Source organism: Indicator indicator, chromosome 10 (assembly GCF_027791375.1).
Source record: "Indicator indicator isolate 239-I01 chromosome 10, UM_Iind_1.1, whole genome shotgun sequence".
Classification (NCBI taxonomy): Eukaryota; Metazoa; Chordata; class Aves; order Piciformes; family Indicatoridae; genus Indicator; species Indicator indicator.
Genome location: NC_072019.1, coordinates 908,165 through 928,642, shown reverse-complemented (window position 1 = coordinate 928,642; position 20,478 = coordinate 908,165). Strand labels below are relative to the sequence as shown.

At 40.8% G+C, this 20,478-nt stretch overlaps 1 protein-coding gene across 1 annotated transcript in view; it reads right to left on the bottom strand.

Moving 5' to 3' along the window:
• MTA1 (metastasis associated 1) overlaps window positions 1-20,478 on the bottom strand; it is an 85,724-nt gene that overhangs the window by 45,624 nt on the left and 19,622 nt on the right. The window contains exons 3-7 of the mRNA XM_054384187.1: window positions 18,304-18,397; window positions 10,237-10,363; window positions 9,983-10,046; window positions 4,553-4,670; window positions 2,867-2,969 (exon numbers count right to left, since the gene is read on the bottom strand). Of these exons, the coding sequence (XP_054240162.1) occupies window positions 2,867-2,969; window positions 4,553-4,670; window positions 9,983-10,046; window positions 10,237-10,363; window positions 18,304-18,397 (506 nt within the window). The remainder of the gene's footprint in view (window positions 1-2,866; window positions 2,970-4,552; window positions 4,671-9,982; window positions 10,047-10,236; window positions 10,364-18,303; window positions 18,398-20,478) is intronic.

Sequence of the window (20,478 nt, the reverse complement as noted above, 5' to 3'; positions counted from 1 at the left end):
GAAACCGGAGCCTTATCAAGAAGCGACCCTTGAGAAGCAGGAATATCCTTTGCTGGAGACATCCCAGCTCTCTCTATCACTCCATCTCTTTGTGCCACATCACTGGTGGAGGTGATCCTCTCCCCATTTTCATCCATTTCCCTATGTCCATCTAATCAAGCAGAATTAATCTGTTGGACATAAATCACTTTAGTTCAGCCAGTCTAGCTTTACTGCTGGCACAGGTCAAGAGAAGCAGCAATATACTGGCTAAGCAGCACAGCAAAACTTCCAAGCACCTAAATTTGATGGCAATTCTTTAGTGCAGCCAGAACACTAAGAACTTTATGAGCCTTAAAAGTCCATATGACAAAAGGCACATGCTTAACCAAAGGTAAAAATATAATACTGGATTCTGAACTGTGGTATTTTCTTCAGTCTGGACTGCAGTTAGCATTTTTTGTTTTGCCCAACCTAGTTTCACTCTTGGCTCTGTTACTTGGCCTTACACAGAAGGCCCAAGCAGCTTTTAGGTGTTGGAATTCAGATTACCCATTGTAAAAAAAGTTTGGTCAAAATTCCTAATAGTGGCAAGTTTTATCTTCACAGCACATGGAAAAAATGTTTTGGGTGTGTATTTCTGAGCACACATGCTTCTCATCCTGAATACTTCAAACACTGTATTTCACTATCACCTTCATTTACCTCAATTCTTTTTGTTTTTCCCTTCCCCAGCATCTTCCTGACTTTGCACCTTTCAGCATGCTGAACACATTAACTGCTGTTTGATAAAAACGCACCCTCATTGCATCATCCAGCAGCTTCAGCCAGTACTGGAGGGCTCTGTCCAGGCAGACTCTTACACACAAGCTCTACCACTGCCTCTCTGGGGAACATCTCATGAACTTACCCCACAATGGGCACAGCAAAGCCACACTCAGGAAAGTTCAGGAGGAAATTCAAAGCACGGTAACTCAAGAGGGGAAAAAAAACCAGAAATGAACCAGAAGACTGACAGAACCAGGGCCAAATTCAACAGAGTATCTGAAATACAGGCTTAAAACTGTTTCCCAAAGCCAGAGGGCTTGGCTGAAGCAGGCAGTCCTGCAAGTCAGGGTCCATCTCTATCAGATACCATAGTCAACAAGCAGAACTCTCAAGACTGGCCAACCAGATACGGCTAACAGCTTGTAACTTTACACACTCCTCTTACCCATATCCAATGATAACTTGCTCCACTGACTAAAAATATCAAAAGGTCCAATTATCCAACTACTCACATCACTTTCCACCCACACAGTCATAGAATGGTCCAGGCTGGAAAGGACCTCCAAAGCTCGTCTAGTCTGACTTCCCCACAGTCATCAGGGACATCTCCAACTAGATCAGTCTGCCCAGGGCCTCACTGAGCCTCACCTTGAAAATCTCCAGGGAAGGAGCCTCAACCACCTCCCTGGGCAACCTGTTCCAGTGTTCCACCAACCTCAGAGTAAAGAGCCTGTTTCTGATATCCAATCTAAATCTGCCCCAAGCTATTGTCCCTGGTCCTGTCACTGCAGGCCTCTGCAAACAGTCTCTCTCCAGCCTTCCTGTAGAACCCTTCAGGTACTGCCAGGCTGCTATTAGGTCTCCCTGGAGCCTCCTCTTCCTCAGGCTGAACACCCCCAGCTCCCTCAGCCTGTCCTCACAGCAGAGCTGCTCCAACCCCCTGACCATTTTCGTGGCCCTCCTCTGGACCCTCTCCATCAGCTCCATGTCCTTCCTATATTGAGGGCTCCAGACCTGCACACAGCACTCCAGGTGAGGTCTCCCCAGAGCAGAGCAAAGTGGCAGAATCACCTCTCTGGCTCTGCTGGCAATGCTGCTTTGGATGCAGCCCAGGCTGTGATTTGCCTTCTGTGCTGCAAGCTCACACTGCCTGTTCACGTCCAGCTTCCCATCCATCAGCACCCCCAAGTCCTTTCCCACAGGGCTGCTTTCTAATACCTCCTCCCCCAGTCTGTATTGATAGTGAGGATTGTTCCAGCCCAGGTGCAGAACGTTGCACTTGCTCTTGGTGAACTAGCAGCAATCCTAGAAACTTACCTGAAAGACAGAACTGGGAGAGCATTACCTGTTGTCTTTTTTTTCCCCTTTGAAATGATTCAGTCACCAGTTGCTATGAGTGCCTAAAATTTAGTTCAGGCTTCTGTTCATGCAAATGTGTATCAATGACAAAGTACAAAAATATTTTGCTTTGGGCATAAATGAAAGCACACATTTTACCATCTGTACAGACTTGCAGGGTTCAACTTCACTGTGTCTAACTATGGGAATCTAGGCATTAGAAAGCATCCATGCTCCATCAAAAACACTTTACCAGACCTCCTAGCAAAATACTAATCACAGAATGGTTTGGGTTGGAAGGGACCTTAAAGATCATCTAATTCCAACCTTGCTGTCCATAGCTACTGCTCCTTGAAGAGACTCTCATGTGGAATAGGTGAGGTTTGTTGGCACAACTTGTTGACACCCCAGTTGACAGTGACTCTAGTGGATGTTAAAAATGTCACAGGACATGACAACAGAGAAATGGACAGAGCCATGAGCTGTCAAGAAGTTAGTTCACTAAGCCTTCTGTATACTGCCTTAAGTATGTGAAAAGCCTCAGCAATGACAGGATAGTTTTTACATGCCACTTGCTTTTCTTTCATGCAAGCAATTAACTAAGCTGTAAATTGCTCCTGCAGTTCCCAGGAAGGCCTGTAGAATGGCCAGCGTTTCAATGCAGCAAGTGAATCAAGTAACCAAAAGTAGCATTCAAACCAGGAAAGCAAAAAGAACACAAAAAGTGCTTGGAAGAGTTATTAACATTTCCATGCTCAAAGGAGAGGTAAAACGCTCTTACCGTGCTACCACCAGGAATTGGTCTATCTGCTTGTCTACCAGTGGGTTAAAGGCTTCCCAAACCTTTGTTTCAAGTTTTGCCTGATCTCTTCCATCGTCCTCACCTGGTTGATAAACAAAGCAGAAATGCTTGGTATGGCTGTTTCAAAATAAAAGCACTTTCTAGATTTTCTTTTCACCTCACAATAATTTCACTGCTAACCCATCTCACAGTTACTTTGCCTAACAGACCACTGTGAAAATGTCATTCACCTCCGTCTGTGACAACTACAGCTTGACAGACCCAGCATCACAGCTCATCTGAATCAGGCAATCAGAATTTCAAGAACTGGTTTCCAAGGGCAGACGTAATGGGAAATAGAATACATCCCTCTCCCATCCAGACAGTCCCTCTTCAGCCCCTCTCCTTCATCTTACAACAGTTCCAGGAAAAAAAAGGCACACTTCCAGCAGCTCTCAGCAGGCAAAGAGTAGTTGATTCACTTGGATCTGCTGCTTTCCAAGAGGAAACTATGGCACCAGACTCACTTGCTTTTATTTTCCTGACTCTACACAAACCAAAACACCCTGGAAAAACACAGGAGATGCTGAGACTTTATTCTTTTTTTTTTTTCCCTGCACTCTTTAAAACATCTGGAGATTATCCTTTTCTGAAGCTGCATGTTGGTCCACAGAGGGAAGAGAATGCCTTTCAAATTAGTTCATCCTCACTTAAGAGGCTTGCCCAGTTGTTGAATAAATACCAGTTTCATGGAAAAATTAAACAAGATTCCTAAACACTTTGTTTGCCTCTTCTAACATAAAGCTGACAACATCAGTAAAGCTCCTAAACAAAGAAGCATCTCTTTGGTCTCTTCTCTGCCCAGTCTGCAGAAGGTGCTTACAGATGGGGTCACAACCCCTACTCTACTTTAAGTGTGCTGAGAGACCTTTCCCCATATATTACATGGGTCTCAGAAAGGTGCAATTAGATGCCAACAATCTCCATCCCTCCCCCAGTTTTTCCATCCACTTTTGGAGTAGCACAAAGACAAATCTAAAGTTAGCTAACATTTGGTGACTAGTACCAGTTACTGCTACTGCTCCCTTTTTCTTGAGCCAAGGTCCTAGTGGTTCTACCACTCTACGATGCAGTTGGGGCAGGCTGAGGTCTTACAGCACATTCAGGCCAGCAAATTCTTCCTCCTGCTTGTTGTGCAGGTGAGAAGTCTAGGCTGGCAGCCAACACTTGGGATGGGGAGAGGGCTCTGAAGAATAGGCACCAGAAATAATGGGCAAATTGATGAGGGGAGACAGCATTTAATTGTCAGTAATTTGGGAGGGGTTCATACAGGGAAATGGGGCTTGATTAAAAACACAAAAGGCTTTACAGAGGCAATGAAAATCTGTGTTTCCCATGGAAATTCTGCAATCTCTTAATAAAAAGCATGCAGGCTCCGAGAGAGCCAATTAATTCAATTTGCTTCAACAACTTTTATGATTTGGACAAATGCCCACTTAAAGCCTGGCTTGAGACAGAACTAACTGCGTTCAGTGGGCAACAGCTCAGGGCACCAACAAACCAGGCCATCGCCGTATGCATGACCTGGCAGGTGAAATTTCTGCCTCCCACACCTATGCAGGCTGCTCACAAAGTGCCCACATTTGACATGACCTCTTGACAACTGAAAGAAATTATGGGAATTACCCTCTTTCAGTAAGTCTGTTATATCTGCCTGGTATCTGTTTCCAACTCGAATCTCTCCTTTATCAGCAAGCAGGGTCTTTTGTTGAGGATCATACACTAGTGAATAAAAGAAGAAATCCTAAAAATAAAACAAGAGCAAAAAAGTGAACAGTATTATTAGCTTTTACTTTCAGCTTTGCAGACATACCAGCAACTTTTACATTGTAAGTTTGCTGCCCATATAAAGATTTTAAAATCAGGTGAACCAACAATAAATGAACCACCAGTTTAAAAACCCTCCATTAAACGCTGCCACTTTCTTCTATATTATTGTGTAGCAGCCATTCCCTTAAAACAGTCTTTGAAGTGAAGGAAGCTCCTCTTGCACAAGTGAGCCTCAGAAGGACCAGGAAATAATTTTTAGTAATATCAGCTGTTTCACAACACAAAACGGCACTTCCCATACACGACAACAGCAGTACTAGATGCTAGGGACTTATCTGCCCAGAAATACTGGTACAAATGAAAGAGTAACTTCATTCCAATGAAATACTGCATAGAGACAACCACTGTGGTCTCTGCTGGACTTGCTCTACTGTGTCAATCTCTCTCTGGTGCTGGGAGGCCCAGCGCTGGACACAGCAATCCAGAAGCAGTCTCGCAAGTGATGAACTGAGGGGATGAATCAGTTCCCTCTGTCTGTTCAAAGAATTCCTGCTAATATAGACTAGGATGTGCTTGGCTTTTCTTGGCACAGAGATGCACTACTGACCAACTTGTCCACCATCACCTAAGCTTGAATTGCTGTGTTTCTTTCTGCCTCATTACTGGGAGAGGGGTAGCAGATCTGGCAGCAGCAGCACTTAGCTGCAGGTGGCAAGACATTGATTTGTTAGCATTGTTCAAGCAGATGAGGAAAAGACTAAAAACGATGCTTGGCTTCTGTTGCCTGGATGTGTAAGATTAAAGCAGAAGCTGCATCTGAATGAGAAAGTCCTGCCAAGGTGGAGGAAGGAAATATCCAACATGTAGGGACATCGAGGTGCTGGAGTATGCCCAAAGAAGAGCAACTAAACTGGTGAAAGACCTTGAATGCAAGTCTTATGAGGAATGGCTGAGGCAACTGGGGATGTTTGGTCTTCAGAAGAGGAGACCGAGGAGAGATCTCACTGGCCTCCACAACTACCTCAGAAGAGGTTGGAGCAAGGTGGGGGTCAGTCTCTTCTCACATGCAACATGAGGCAGCAGCCTCAAGTTGTGCCAGGGGAGGTTCAGATTGGATATTAGAAAAATTTCTTCATAGAAAGGGTTGTCAAGCATGGGAAAAGGCTGCCCAGGGAAGTGGTGGAGCCACCACTCCTGGAAGTATTTAAAAGACACATGGATGTGGTGCTCAAGGATGTGGTTTAGTGGTAGTGGCTTAGCAGTAGTGGTGGGATTGTGAGCTGTAGATCTTCGATGGTTAAAACTGTAACTACTTAAACCTGCACAGTATAAGTAATTAATCTTTTCTGCATGGATAAGTACTTAGCTATAGCTATGGAGTGACACACAAGGTATGCTCCAAAGTCAAGCAGAGGATATGGGGCAGGAAGAGGAGAGCTCTGGTGTGACAAGAAATAACAGACCATTCATCAGCTCTGCCCACAGCAATGCCACCACCAGGCAAGACAGGTGCTTCGGAACAGAAACACAGGATGTGCAACGCACCATTTTTCACATCTCAGGTTTCTGTCTCTTCTTCCCCATATTTCTGGATCAATAGCAAGCACCCTGGTTAAATACATCTCACTTCACCCTCACCTCACTTTCCCTTTCCCTATATTTGTATGTGTTAACAGCATGCAACAAAAATTAGGGCAAAACTGGCATCAGTTTCAAGCCCTGTTCATCCTCACAAAGAGGTGGCAAAGGAAAAGAGCCTCCCAGTCTGTCATACAAAGGAAGAATCACTGGGAGCTTCCCCAGTAACATGGCAAAAACTGTGGGCTAGGGTTGCAAAGATACATGCTAGTTCTGTTCCCCAGCCCTGCACATTACACTTACTAATCTAAGGCTGATGCCATGGAAGTAAGGCCTCCTGTGTTTTCATGTATAATGCCTCCAATTAGAGAAATTAAGAATGTTAAACATAGTAACTCTGTATTTTCCATTCTAATTTTAATAATCCCCATCATTTTTCCAGGAATAAATCAACATCTGTGGGGAGGAAACAAAACCCCAAACCCCAAAAAACAACAACAAAAAACCCCAACCAACCTGCAAAGAGCCATGCAAACCAGCTAAACCTGCTTGACTACCTAAGAAAGCTACTGCACAAAAAGGAATCACTTCTGCAGCACAGAACAAGAGGCAAGGCAGGAATTCCTGCCCATCTCCTCCAGCAGAACACATGTTGCTGCCCCACCATGAAAGCATGAACTCCAAGGGCAAGAACAATCTCATCTTGTACCATGGCAACAGGATAAAAGTCATAGCTCACATTTGGCAAAATGCTGTTCCAACATCCAGCCAAGTCTACTGGAAGGGTTGTCTGTGGCTGGGTTTAGGGTGGGGGATAGGATTGCATCTGAAATGAATGACATGTTTCGATACAATTGATGGTAGTTGAGTGCTTGTCTTTTAGTGACTATCAGCACAAACTTTCCCTGCAAAATAAACCTCATCCTTCTGTGTTCACACTGTCCCTAGTCAAGCACTTTCAATGAAAAAAATAAGGGCTCTTTTCCCTGACCAGAGCCTCTTCAACAGAGCAAAGATGGGAGTTTAGGGGCTCAAGTAAGAACACAGGCTGTAATTCCCAAAGGTAATGCAACACCACTACCATCTTCCCCCACAGAAGCATGAAATTCAGCTCATGCAAACTGAGTGGGATGTCTAAAAGTTTTAATAAATGCCAGGTTAGTGCCAATGCAAACTCTAGTCCGAGGAACAAAGCAGATTCTCGTGTAATGCTAAAGCACATGGGAACTCCCAACCACCACATGAGCAAGAACAACTTTTCAGAAGGGCTTCACAAGAAGAGTGATTTTCACAAGCAACCAATATGGCCCTTCAAAACCCTCTATGTCCTTTTCAGCTGTCAAAACTCTATGAATTTGCAACAGTGAAGAAAAAGAAGTGTTTTCTCTTTTAATATCACATCCCAGAAAATAACCAACACTTGGAAAATTAAAATAACCTGCCCAGAGTTACAATTAAGCCATGACATTCTGAAGTGTTAGACATATGTGCTCAGAGCTTTCCTACCCAAGCCCCTAAGCTACCTGTAGCTACATGCCAAGAACCAGAGCCACTTAGAAACTGCAGAACTGGAAAAACAGAATAGGCTCAAAGTGAAAGTCCAGTACAGAAACAGGGGTTAGTTCTTTACAGCTTGCAAACACACTTTCATTGTGTCAGTTTGAGTGAGGGAGGGAAATAATTTAACTAGAGAGAATTTTATTTTTAGGGGGAGTACCAAAGGAACAGAAGTGGCAGGTATCTTGCCCAGGAGGCAAAATTCACACCTGCCTCCAGATATATCCTAGTAGAGCAGTAAAATAGATGGTACATATAAAATAGTTTCCAGCAGAATGTAGAGATCTAATGCTTTTGATGTAACTGGCGGTGCCCTTGTCTTGATCTCCACGGGAATCCAATATCTACAGGAAATTCAGGTTTTCCAGTTCCTTTTCTTTCTTCCTATTACTCACTCCTGCTACAAACCAAATTTTTCCAGGCACAGTAAGAAAAGTCAGTGCTCTCCAAGCTGCATGGAGAATCTTCCCAAGAAAGAGGACAGAGAAAGAACTGGAAGGAGGAAACCACAGATAACAAAAATGTCATTTTGCTGCACTTACTGTCACCTGAAAAATGCCTGCCTACATGTGTAACCCTTGCTGAGGCAGGCAGCCTCAGGCTGAAAACCTACTTTCAGTGGTCATAACATTCATGGAATCCAATGACAGATTCCATAGAACTGTTTAGGCTTTATTGACAGAAGCCATGTTAAAAAACAACAACCAAAGAAAGACACAAACATTTTGAAAGCAAAGAACAGCTTAAGAACAGGGAGGGGGAAAAAAAAGAAACAGTTCAAAACAATACCATACAGTGTTAGGAACTCACCAAGCAGCAACTATCTCCTTTTCTTCATCTCTTTACCCTCTAGCCAAGCACATTTGTGTTCTTGAGCTTTTAATTTCTTTACCATCTGCCCAAGTTAGTTTGCACCACAGCAAAATACCATGCTAAGTGACAGGACACATTCAGGGAACTCTCACATTCTGTGAAATCTCTAAGTGACTGCTCTGTTTTAAAAATAACTCCCATCACTCATCTTGCATTTTGAGAGTTCAGAAAGAAGGATGAAAAAAAAAAAAAAATCTCTTTCTATTCCTACATCTGGAACTGAGCAGTTGCCTGATTAGAGGAAGCCAGCTCGTTTCTCTCTCTCTGCATACCTACTGGTAACATCAATGATAATAAAAATGTGTAGGGAGCAATCGAGAAAGAACATTTCTTAAAAGCTGGGTATGAGTAAATCTAAAACAATTTAAGTTTGATTAACTTTTGCTTTCAAAATGGCACATCCTAGGCTGCTAGCTGGTTACAAGTGTTTCTGAATACAACGGCCCTTGTTTGATGCGCTGCCATTTGGCAGCCCTGAGCAGACTCACATTCCAAAGAGAAACTCAACTATTTAATCCCTGTGCTTTGTTTCAAATTCTCCTAGAGTATCAGATCAAAATTAATCTTATGCTTAAATAAATACTAAAGAAAGCTAAACCAGCATTTTAGAAAAGACAGCCCAACTACAAGACTGACTACAGTATGCTCTGTATTCTGCATAGTGAGTAACAGTGCAGGACAAGTCGGTTTCAATTGTTTGGTATGAAAGGTACCTTTAAAGAGCCAAGTTGGGTAAATTTCTGCAGGACTCAACTGACAAGATGCTTTTCAAGGATCTAAGTGTCTGTAGCAGCATATGAAGTACTACATATAAATATTTTTAACTGAACTCAAAAAGCAGGGAACTAAGCTCCTCAAATCTGAGGCAAGATCAAGCTTAACACATATTAACATAAATCTGCAAGATTTCAGGATAAAGCAAATGCAGCGTGCTGGCTTGCTCCCTCTTACATTGACTGCATCTCCCACTCTGCCATATCTGGGGCATGAGCCTCCAGGTCTGAACTTTCTGACTGCCAAGGTGATGAGCAAGTAGGGCTCTCTTTATAGAAGAGGCAGCTTATTGTCACAAGGATGTAAAACAAGTCTGGCCTCTAGATCCATAGAGTTGTACATCAGAATGAAAATGGCATGAAGCCTAAAGCTTCCCACTATCAATGCCCAGTATGTGTAGAAATGAAAGAACCCCCTCTTTTCAGAGAGCTTGTGAAAGCCACCAACCCTCAACTCTGCCAGAATAAAATACTGAAGCTTGACAATTCACAAAATGGTTCATACCTCCCGTTCCAGGTAGGATTTAAGGGATTCTGTCTCATTTAACAGAGTAACGCTGCATTTGCCTCTAAAAAAAGAAAAAAAACAAAACAGAAGAGAAACACATTTTAGGAAGGAAGATCTGAAACGCTCACGTGATTCACAAGATGGTATTACTACAGTTGTACACAGGGTTCAATCTTACATTCAAGAATGCCTGAATAATAATTATGCCATTTGTTTTTGGATTAAAAGCACTGGGGGGAAATAGTCATTACCTAATGTGTGTGGCTGGCAGGGACTCCAGCTGTCGTGAGAGAAACAGCTCACGATGTCGTAGCTGATGTTTCTGCTTCTCTGGCAAATCAACCATTTCTGGGTTTTCCATCTCTTCTTCCATTTCTCCTAGTTATAAAAAGACAAAATTGATCATTAAGAACAGTGCAGGTATTGCTCCTGAGCCAGTCAGGATGGGCTGTTCCAAAATCTTTGTCATAGAGTATACGTTATTAAGATTAAATCTAACATCATCTGAAACCTCGTATTTCAGTCCAGTGAACAATTAGGTAATTAGCAGAGATCGCTTAAATGATGCCTGTGAAGAACTATGCATATTTAGCACTCAGATCAAAGTATTCCAGGTGCCTGCAGGTCACACTGGCTCACCAAGCTGAAAGCCACACAAATCTGCTACCAACAGAAAGGCCCTGAAGAGAGCTGCTCTTGGAGACCATCAGCCCTGTTAGATTCATCAGGAAGAAGCTGACACACAATGGGCAAGGCAGTAAAACAGAAGCCTTTAATTTTTGCCAGGCATCAGCTACCTCAGGCTCTACTCCTCTTTCAGGGTAACACAGATTGTCCCAGCCCAACAGCTTTTGCTCTGAATGCTCACTGAAAAGGTTGATTTCTTGATTTAGCGTATTTTCTTTTCACCCCAACCACAGCCAATAGATCATAGCCACAAGATTAACTGGAATGTCACCAGGTGCCTAAGGCCACTCTAGCAACCCCACCCTGCCATATCACACCACACACATTTGAGTGCAATACTCCTGCATTTCAAAAGCTTGCTTTACCCTGCAGTCAGGATCCACCACCTCAGGCTTTGAGCTGTCCAATCTCCATCCAACCAGTTTTTAAATTAATGCCAAGGTAAATACAGGAAATCATATCCACACTGATACAAAACTGATCCAAAACATCTCTAGGCACCTTGTAAGAAATAAATTATTGGTATGCTTTGTGTTCATTAGTAACGATCTTGTCAATTATGCAAGATAAAGCTGTAAAAGGCAAAACATTTTTGAAAAAGCTAAGCTTCTCCATGATGAAGGACTGGGAAATAAAACACCAGACTTTTTCCTTCCCTAAGAAATTAAGGCAGTTACTGTATTTTTCCAAAACTATGGGATGTTTCCCAGACTATAGTAGAATGAGCTGTAAAGTCTCATACATGAATCGTAAAACTCTAATTTTACAGCAGCAATATTCTCAAAGAGCAGACTCATGCCTGCAGCTTAATTTAACAGTTGTTGCCAAGAACCTTTTCTAGTCAGAAACACATACAGGCACAGTTATGATTTATACACCCTTAAGATTAGTTAACTATAATCCTCACATTTCTCCCCAAAATAAAGCAACTGGAAAGGAGAGATCTCCATTTTATAAAACACTAAAATTCATTTTGTTTTAAATAGGCTGCCATTATGCCAAAGGGGGTGACAAAAAATTATGTACCTTCAGGTTCCCCACAATTTATCACTGTTTTACTGTCCTGGAAAAAGATCTCTGGTTTATATGCCCCTCAGGTAAGCTGCTCCAGCAAGAAAGGGGGAAATAAAAAAAAAAAAAGAAAAAAAACACAACACAAAACACAGAAGTAGCATAATTAAACCAAACTGCAACATCCAATAGCTCTTACAGCACATGAGCTATTAAGCATACAGCAGTATGTGCTCATATTTTAATACTTTCCTAGGAACTAGAACACCAAATTTACATTTGTGCCACAGTTTCATGGTTCTGCGATTTATTTACTGAAGTGGATTCTGTTCTAGTTGAAAATTAATATTGTGGTTGCTGACCTACACTACAAATATACCAGCAGCAATCCACGACCAAGTCAGCTTGACTAAGAACTGAAGGATGCACAAATGAACAGGCATTAAAGGCCTCCACTTACACCAGTTTTCAGAGAATGAGAGTAGTGCACTGTGTAATGCAGGAAAAATACTGAGAGGAGGAGCAACCTAACAGATTTAATGTTGTCAGTATATTTAATAGCCTAGAGCTTTTAAAAATTACATTTAAAATATATATTTTTTAAAAAATTGTATCAACCACTACAGGCCACTCAAATCTACAAAGTGAAACCACCCAGCACAGCAGAGCTAACCTTGGGAACTGAATCCCTTCAGGTAGGCTCATCTTCCAACTAGTGTTTTATATATGTGTCTAGCTTTTGTAATAAAATAAGGATAGTGGGAAGCTCACATCTTTTTCTTATGCCATCCCTGCTATGCACAGCCTTTCAAAGGAAAAAAAACACAATGCTTTTTTTTTTTTTCCCTCTCTGTAAAAAGACAGACATTTCTACAGGTAACAACCAACGTCCCCCACACACAGAGGTAAAATTGTCATAATTCTCAAAGACAGAGGTAGGAATACTCTGAGAAAAAACAAACAAAGAAATCTACACAAGCATCTTGCCTCCTTTTTCCACAGCCATAATTTAGCACTGAAGAGAATGAACCTGGCAAATGCAAGGGAAGGATGAGAGAAAACAGGGCTGGATCCAGCACAGAATCTCTCTGCCTCACTGAAGTCATGCAAAGTGGCTTTGACAAAAACTGTAACTAATACCCTGTGAGCGCCTCTGTGCAGACAGCAAAGGCTTAAGTCAGACTATAAATCGCAGCAGGGGCTGACCCAGCCTCAGGTTCCAGGACAAGCCTGTCTGACATGGCTTGCATTTCAGCCTCCTATAGCTCAAGCCCTCAGTGAAGCAGACTGCATCTCTGAGAATGGTGGCCCACGAGAAATAAGGACCATGGTCTGCAGAATAAGGGGTAGGGGAATACAGCAGGTGCAGCATACTGGGACTTCAATACTCACCTAAAGCCTAACTTAAAAATTAATCTCACTGCTTGACAGATGTGCTTGTGCAGATTTAAAACTAAACATTTAGTCTTAATGCAAACAGTAATAAATCACCTATGCAGAACTAGCCAGTGGAATGCTGCAAAGAGTGTATTAGATTAAATATTATTTGATTTTTGATGACAGTATCATTATCAGCAAATTAACAAAGCTTGAAGAAAACTTATATTGGGAATGAAAGACAGCCAGACTGGGCACAAACAGCAAGGCTCATGTGAAAGCTAACATGTATGGGGAAAAATAATTAGAAAGAGTAAACTTTGAGTTGGCAGGGGAAGCCCAAGAGGCAGCAATTGTAATTTAAAATGACTGGGTGTGTGAGATGTGAGATTCAACATGAATATTTGCTAGACACTAGAAAGAATAGCAATTTTCTACAGATCAGATTAGGCTCTCCAGAACACAGGTAGAAAGCTCCAGCCCTCCTTCTGCATTCTGGATGGCACACAGGTGGCTACATGGCATAATTTAGAAACACAAAGGCAAACAAGATTGAGAAATTGGGTTAGGAGAGGACACTAGGTTGGGAGACAGTCTGCAGTAGCAGAAGAATTATCCAGCATGGTTATCCTTAACAAAAAACATAAAGAAAAAGAAAAAAAATAAAATTAGGGTCAAGCTATTGGAAACAGTCAAGCCAATGCTAGCAATCTACACAACAGCTCCTTGGGTAGCAAACGAAGTTTAAATTCTTGGTGCTTTAACACCTCAGCTAAAGCAGCTTGGAAGGGTATTACAGAAGTGTTACATTTGAAGAAATGAACAATACAGCACCACATTCCTTCTCCCAGGTACAGTATCAAATGGTCTACATTAAGCCTCAGCCTTATTGTGTCTTTACTAACAATAGGTTTTGATTCATAGCTAGAGAAAAACTGTGAAAGTTTTAACAAATAGAAATCCTTATACTTGGGCACTTCAGGAGTCTGCTACATTATCAAGACATACCACTACGATCCCTTCCTAAACCTCTTGTGATCATCTTTTGCAGCCATGGCCACTATTAAAGGCAGCATACAGAGCAAAGAGATACTGTTTGGACATGTAGCAGACTTCTCCCCACTGCATCATGCCCAAATGAGAATAAACAGTTTCCTCCTCTCAGTAAGGACAGCGGCAAAATGTCTTTAATAGATTAATGAAACTGACTCTCCTTAAATCTGTCGTGTTGTGAGAAAATGGAGAAGGGGAATAAAATGGAAAAAAATAATAAAAATTAGAATAATTCATTTGTGAAGCTATTGTCAAATTGTATTTAGACTGGAGTAACCTAAAATCTGTAAAATTTCCAAAGTCAAGAGACCACTCTACCTGTTTAGGCACACAGATCTCAAGCAACTCATGGACTGACTGATCAATTACACTTCACTGCTGCAAGACATTTATTTTTAGAAGCTTTGGCACTTACAAAACCATGCAGCCATGGGTGCCTGGCCCCCAAACATCAGCTGCTGAAAACTAACCATAAACCTGCCAAACCAGCCTGCACTAACTACTCAGTTCTCCAACCACTACCAACTAGTCACTTTTACAAATCAGGATAAATTCTGACGAAGTGACTGTGGTCATAAGGCAGATCACAAGTATTTGAAGGGTGGGGATGAATGGTTAGAATGGAGGTCAGGAGGTTATATTTCTACTTATGAAAAAGTATATAAGACATAGAGAAATTAAATATATATGTAAAATATATAGTCATAGCTTCCAACGGTAGCTTGAGGAGTAAGCTTCTCCTCCACCAAGTTCTGTCTGCAATCTTATTTGCATACAATATCTATCTTAAACCACTGCAAAGTCTTTGGGCAAGAACACTAAATAATCTCCTACAGGTGAAGCAAGTCCATTTCACAAACAGGTGGAGAAATTCCCTAGAATTCATCTGTGAAGTGATTAAAGAGGCTTATGAATAGAAAGTGCTAAAAATGTATGGAAGCCATTATAAGGCTGAACAATTTATAGGACAGCCCAGACAAGCTTTATATCATATGATAGAAATAATAAGATCACAGATAAAAATCAAAGAATCAGGTTGTTTATATCAAGTACTATTTTACAGCCACTAACTACAGAATAAGGTGCTTCCAAATAATTTCTTTTTACAAAGTTACGAGAAAAATTCAGTGCATCTGAGACTTGTCTGAGCTATGTGATGGATTATACAAGCTACAGCATAAGCTGAGGGGTTTTACCTATTTTTAAAAAACTTTGCAACATTCATTTCACAACCACCTCTTTTTCCTTCCTTCATTGGAAAAGAAAAAGATTACAAAATGTATCTATACTTTTTCCATTCGTGTTCTGACCATATCTTCCCATTGCCTCTCTCAGTGCACCGATCTCAACAGTAGGTCTAAAATAAAGGCATCTTAAAGAGAAGACTGTGTGAATCCAGAAATGTCTGCAGTCAAAAAGCTCCATTAATCAGCTGAACAAAGGCAGTTAAAAGATCAGCGATGCAGATACGCACATCCACTGCAAATGCATCAAAATGAGGCAACAGGAGACTTTATGGAAATGAACTCCAAGTCACTGACAGTGTTGAGTATCTGTACTAGAATCTTAACATCCACAAAATTTAATTTCATTATTTTGTGCAGGATGTTGGTGTTTTGTTTGTTTTGTTTTTTCCAGAGTGAAGAACTAATGGCTGTCCAAAAGCTTAATTTTATTCTCCTCCCTCCTTAGAAATACTGGAAGCCACACAACAACACATCTAAATAAATGGGAGTCATTTAGTAACAATTTTATTCTGCACCAGAAAGAAACATACTGGGAAAAAAAATGTTAGTTACTAATGAAATTTACACCAAGAGGCAGGTTCAGTTTTCTCTGGTGGCTCTATTAATAGGATTGTGCTACAGAAGAATTTGCCTGTCTTTCAAACTCAAGTGGGTATGAACAATGAATTATTTGTTTGCATTAAAATAAAACCTTAGAATTTCTTACTAGAAAAAGAAATCAGCCTTCGAGGGTTCAAAGAGCATTTATATGGGTTCTGTGATTCTGTGGTGGGCTAAAATATTTTCTTTTTCCTTTTCAGCCTCACACATGAGTTTCTTTGAATCATGCTGACCTGCTTTACTAAATCTAGTGAAGTGTGACACAGATGAAGGAATCAATAGTCATGTTGTTTATGGCGAAGCTCCTATTAAGCTTCAGTAGTCTCAAATAAAATGAACACTGCTGCATTGAAGAGATATCAAAAAAGCTTTGCCTGCTAGCACGATTCTGCAACACAGCCAAGCTGCATCTCAACGTCACACGACTTCTTTTCCCCAAGGTATGGTTGCAATGGTGGGACTTGAAATGCACATGAGAAAATATTCAGCTTTAAAAATAAGACGCTAGTTCTGTTACATGTTTTCCCCAACGGCACTACAGCACTGTGAACACAGCAAGACATTATTATTCATTGTTAAACTGAGTATCTGATGTGCAGTAGAAGGCTGCAGATCTGTATTACATATACATGGCAGCCTATTCATACATACGCCAAGAAGCACATTAAAAGACAATGATACTTGGCAGCTAAATCAGAAGTTCGACATGCCCAGATCTGATTGCTGCTTTTTCATTCAGCTGTGTGCCTTGAATTACAAGGACTGACATAGCTCTCCATGCTTTTTGCTACATTTTAAGCAAGCAATCTGAATGGCTACATACCACATATTTCGTAGTTCAGGAGTAAAAACAGTTTAGTAACTCCACCTGCTTAGCCTTTTTCTCCCTTTCATCACGTCCGTTTTGGTAACTCTGGTTTGTTGGTACTGTGTCCATCACCTTTCAAGGACTGGACAACAGGGATGCAGAACTGGCAGTGGAAGGCGTAGTGAACCTAAACCTAATCTTCACTGACAGTTAGAATGGAGTCAAAACCAGCTGGAAGAGCCCCAGATAAAAAGCCATGTGTCATGCAATAATGTTGCACTATTTCTTCCCGGAGATGGATACTCCCCTTGAGACCAGCTAGCACACCATGCTCACGTCCCTCCGAGTTTAGAACGCACAGAACTATAGCACCTTCTCAGCTATTTTGTGTGGGCTGGCTAAGGATTTTTTTTAAACCACCTGAATTTTCTTTGCAGTAGCTTGCCTTACAGATTCACATAGAGGCAAGCACCTAATATATACTGGCACACTTTTGTATGCACTTCTGAGCACTGGAAAACTGATTTCACAATTGAAAGAGAGCTGTAGCATGATATTTTCATTTAGAAGTATGTTTACAACTCTACTCAGCCTCGTGTATCTCGCATACCTCTGATCTCCTTGGGAGAGGAGCAAATGTCAGCATAAGTTAACACAACATTCACAAAATAATTAAAAAAAAAAAAAAGAAAAGTCAAGAAATTAGTTACACAATGCATACATGCAAGGGAGGGTCATGTAAGGCAGCACGAAACATTGCCTGAATTTTATGATAGTTTAGTTTTATGATAGTTTAATGTTTTTTTAAATTAGAAAGTAACCACAGCACTTAAAAAAAATTAATAGTTTTCAAGTCTCCTCTCAGCATAGACAAGTTTTTGTGGTGTTTTTGCTTCCCCCCCCCAAAAAAAAAAGACTTGATATATTCAAAATTGTGAAAGGATGTTCTAAAATTCAGCTTTTTTTAAAGTCAATGTACTGAGCATGTTCAGAGGAAAGTTATGTTGCCACAAAAAAATACTCATATTGAAATTTCAGGCAAATTCTTATCAGCCAGGTTTCAAGATGGTCATGTTTCAGGATGGTTTCTTATTATCAGTCTATTTGATTCACTCATAAAGAAAGACTGAGGTTTGTTGTTCTTGTTTTGTGTTTTTTCTGCTCTACTCAACAAACCAAATAATACCAAGAAGTAATATATGCTTTATCTCATCCCCAAAATTAAGAAATTCACTTCTGTGGAGCAATAAAGATGTCTTTAGTCAGTTCTAGCTGAAAACTTCTGTCTTGTCCCCCCCATAATCAAACCACACACCAAATGGTTTCAAAAGGTTTGAGGGGGGAAAAAAAACAACAAGGAAGGTAGGAGAGGGAGAGAAAAAAAAGTCGAACAAACAAGTTATGCAAATTGCTGAAAATGACTACACAAAAAGGGCATTTAAGAATAACAACACTGACATTTGTAAGTGCAATATCAAAGTTTTATCCAAGCTTGGCAGTTTGTGTAAAAGCAATCTGACCACAAACAGGCTTACTTGCATGTTTGTCTGCCAACACAATAAGTGTACTTGATATGTCTCTTCTTCTGTAGAAACAGACCACCTTTGCTTCCACATTTCCATTGGCAGTCTGAAATAGGTAAAAAAAAGAAAAAAGGAATGAAGAACAGAACTGCACACACTGAACTAGAAATGAGGTTGGACTTCTGCACAAGCCCTACATAGCACCACCTTTTAGCACCTTGCAGCTGCACGCACCTGATGATCTTAAAGGTCTCTTCCAAGCAAAATGATTCTAAGAGTCTGTAACACAAACTCCAGCATGATCCACTCCAGGGTAGGGAAACAGGTTTTGGGCCTTCCCTCCAAACTGTTTCTGTGGGACTACCATTTTCAGCAGCTACAGATAATTTGAGGGGTGAGAAAAAAAACCCAACCAATCCAATCCCACAACACTTGTCTGCAGTTACAACATAGTAACAAGCCACTTTACTACTTTTCAGGTGATGCCTGCATCAAGTAGAATTCAGTATCTTTAAAATCTCAAATAAAATGAACATGAAATGTAACAACATAATTCAGATTTAGGCCGCTCTCCAGACTGTAGGACAGCAGGAAAGCAAGAAAGAATCAAGTCATTATTACTTTCACAAAGGAAATCATACAAGGTTTTCTTCCTCTGACAGCACTGGTGAGCTAAACAACACACACAAAAAAACATCAACCATTCAAAGAGAACCAAGGAAGCTGCACCAGTACTAACATTAAAAAAAAAAAAAAATCGGAATTTTGGAAATGTTTGGCATTTTTTCCTTAAAATGAGATGGTGACTTGCAAGATGGCACCTGGGAAATTGTGAAACTGGCTCTATACAAAGCAGGGGAAATATACCTCTTGGTTTGGAGCAGTCTAAGCCAACCTACTGTCCCTAAAATAAACAAACAAATAATTAAAATGTAACTTAGAGAGGAGTTGTGCCCTACCACTGAAGAGTCCTTGAAAACCACAATGGTGGCACACAGTTTAAGAAACTAAAAAAGATACAAATTCCCCACTGGCAAGTCTCAAAAAAAGGTTGTGGCCCAGCAATCTGTTCACAAGGAGACAAAATAAAAAGTCAGTATATATTGAATGTTGCTACAATGTGAATGGACAAAAAGCTTCATCTTTTATAATACCAGTTTTGCCAACACAAACATAAAAACCCCAAACCAACCAACCAACAATAAAAAAAAAACCCACCCCAAAACACAAACTAAAACAGATAACACATACATGCACAAATATTTCTTTGTGCATGCTTTGCACATACTTTGCAGCCTACTAGTTCTACCAGTTTTTGGTACAGTCTGCAGAACTGCTATCCTTTTCTCTTAAATAATTCAGAACTTTTGGGAAATAAAATACAAAGGCAGGAGCCATCTTGTTAAAACACAGGCACATACAAGGTAGAATTATCTATTTCATTTAACTGTCCAGGCTTCATTTGTGAAATTTTCACTCTGTGAAAAAAGACAGCCTGAGATATATTCCTTTCTATCTGAACAATTCATTTCAAAGAGCAGGTGAGAGAAACTGCAACTTGAGCGAGAGCTGCCCCAAGATGAGACATCAGGCTGTTAAGTTCTTTTTTCAAAAGAGAGGAAGGAGAGAAAATAGGAGCACAAGATAACACTTTCTTAAAAAGTAATCAACAAATTTTTAACTCTTAAAATGATGGAATACAGCTACTGATACTCCATGGCTATAAATAATTTTAAGAACTTGCTCCTTTTTGTTAATGGACAAGAGAAAGTTTCTTCTAAAGACCCTTACTAAAAAGATGGGGTTACAAGGATGTCCTAGCCTTCAGATTCTTTGTTTTTATATAGGTAAACTGCTTTACAAAGACATGTTTTCAAGTCAGCAGTGGCTGAAGAAAATGACCTAATTTTAGTAAGCTAATTTTAATTCAAATCCCAGCCAGCACTGTCCCCTTCTGTATGGGCTGCAATGGACAGTCTGGTATTCAACCTCAGAAAGTGGCACGTTTAGGACATAGCTAACAGCTTCCCTCCTCAACTAGGTAAAATTTCAACAGGGAGTACTTCAGCTGGCTTACCACACACAAGCAATCACACTTCCCTTTTAGATCCACTGAAAGGGAAATTTGGCAGAAGAAATAATAGACTGGCCCAAAGGACAAGCAGCAAAGACAGTCCGAGGAAGCAG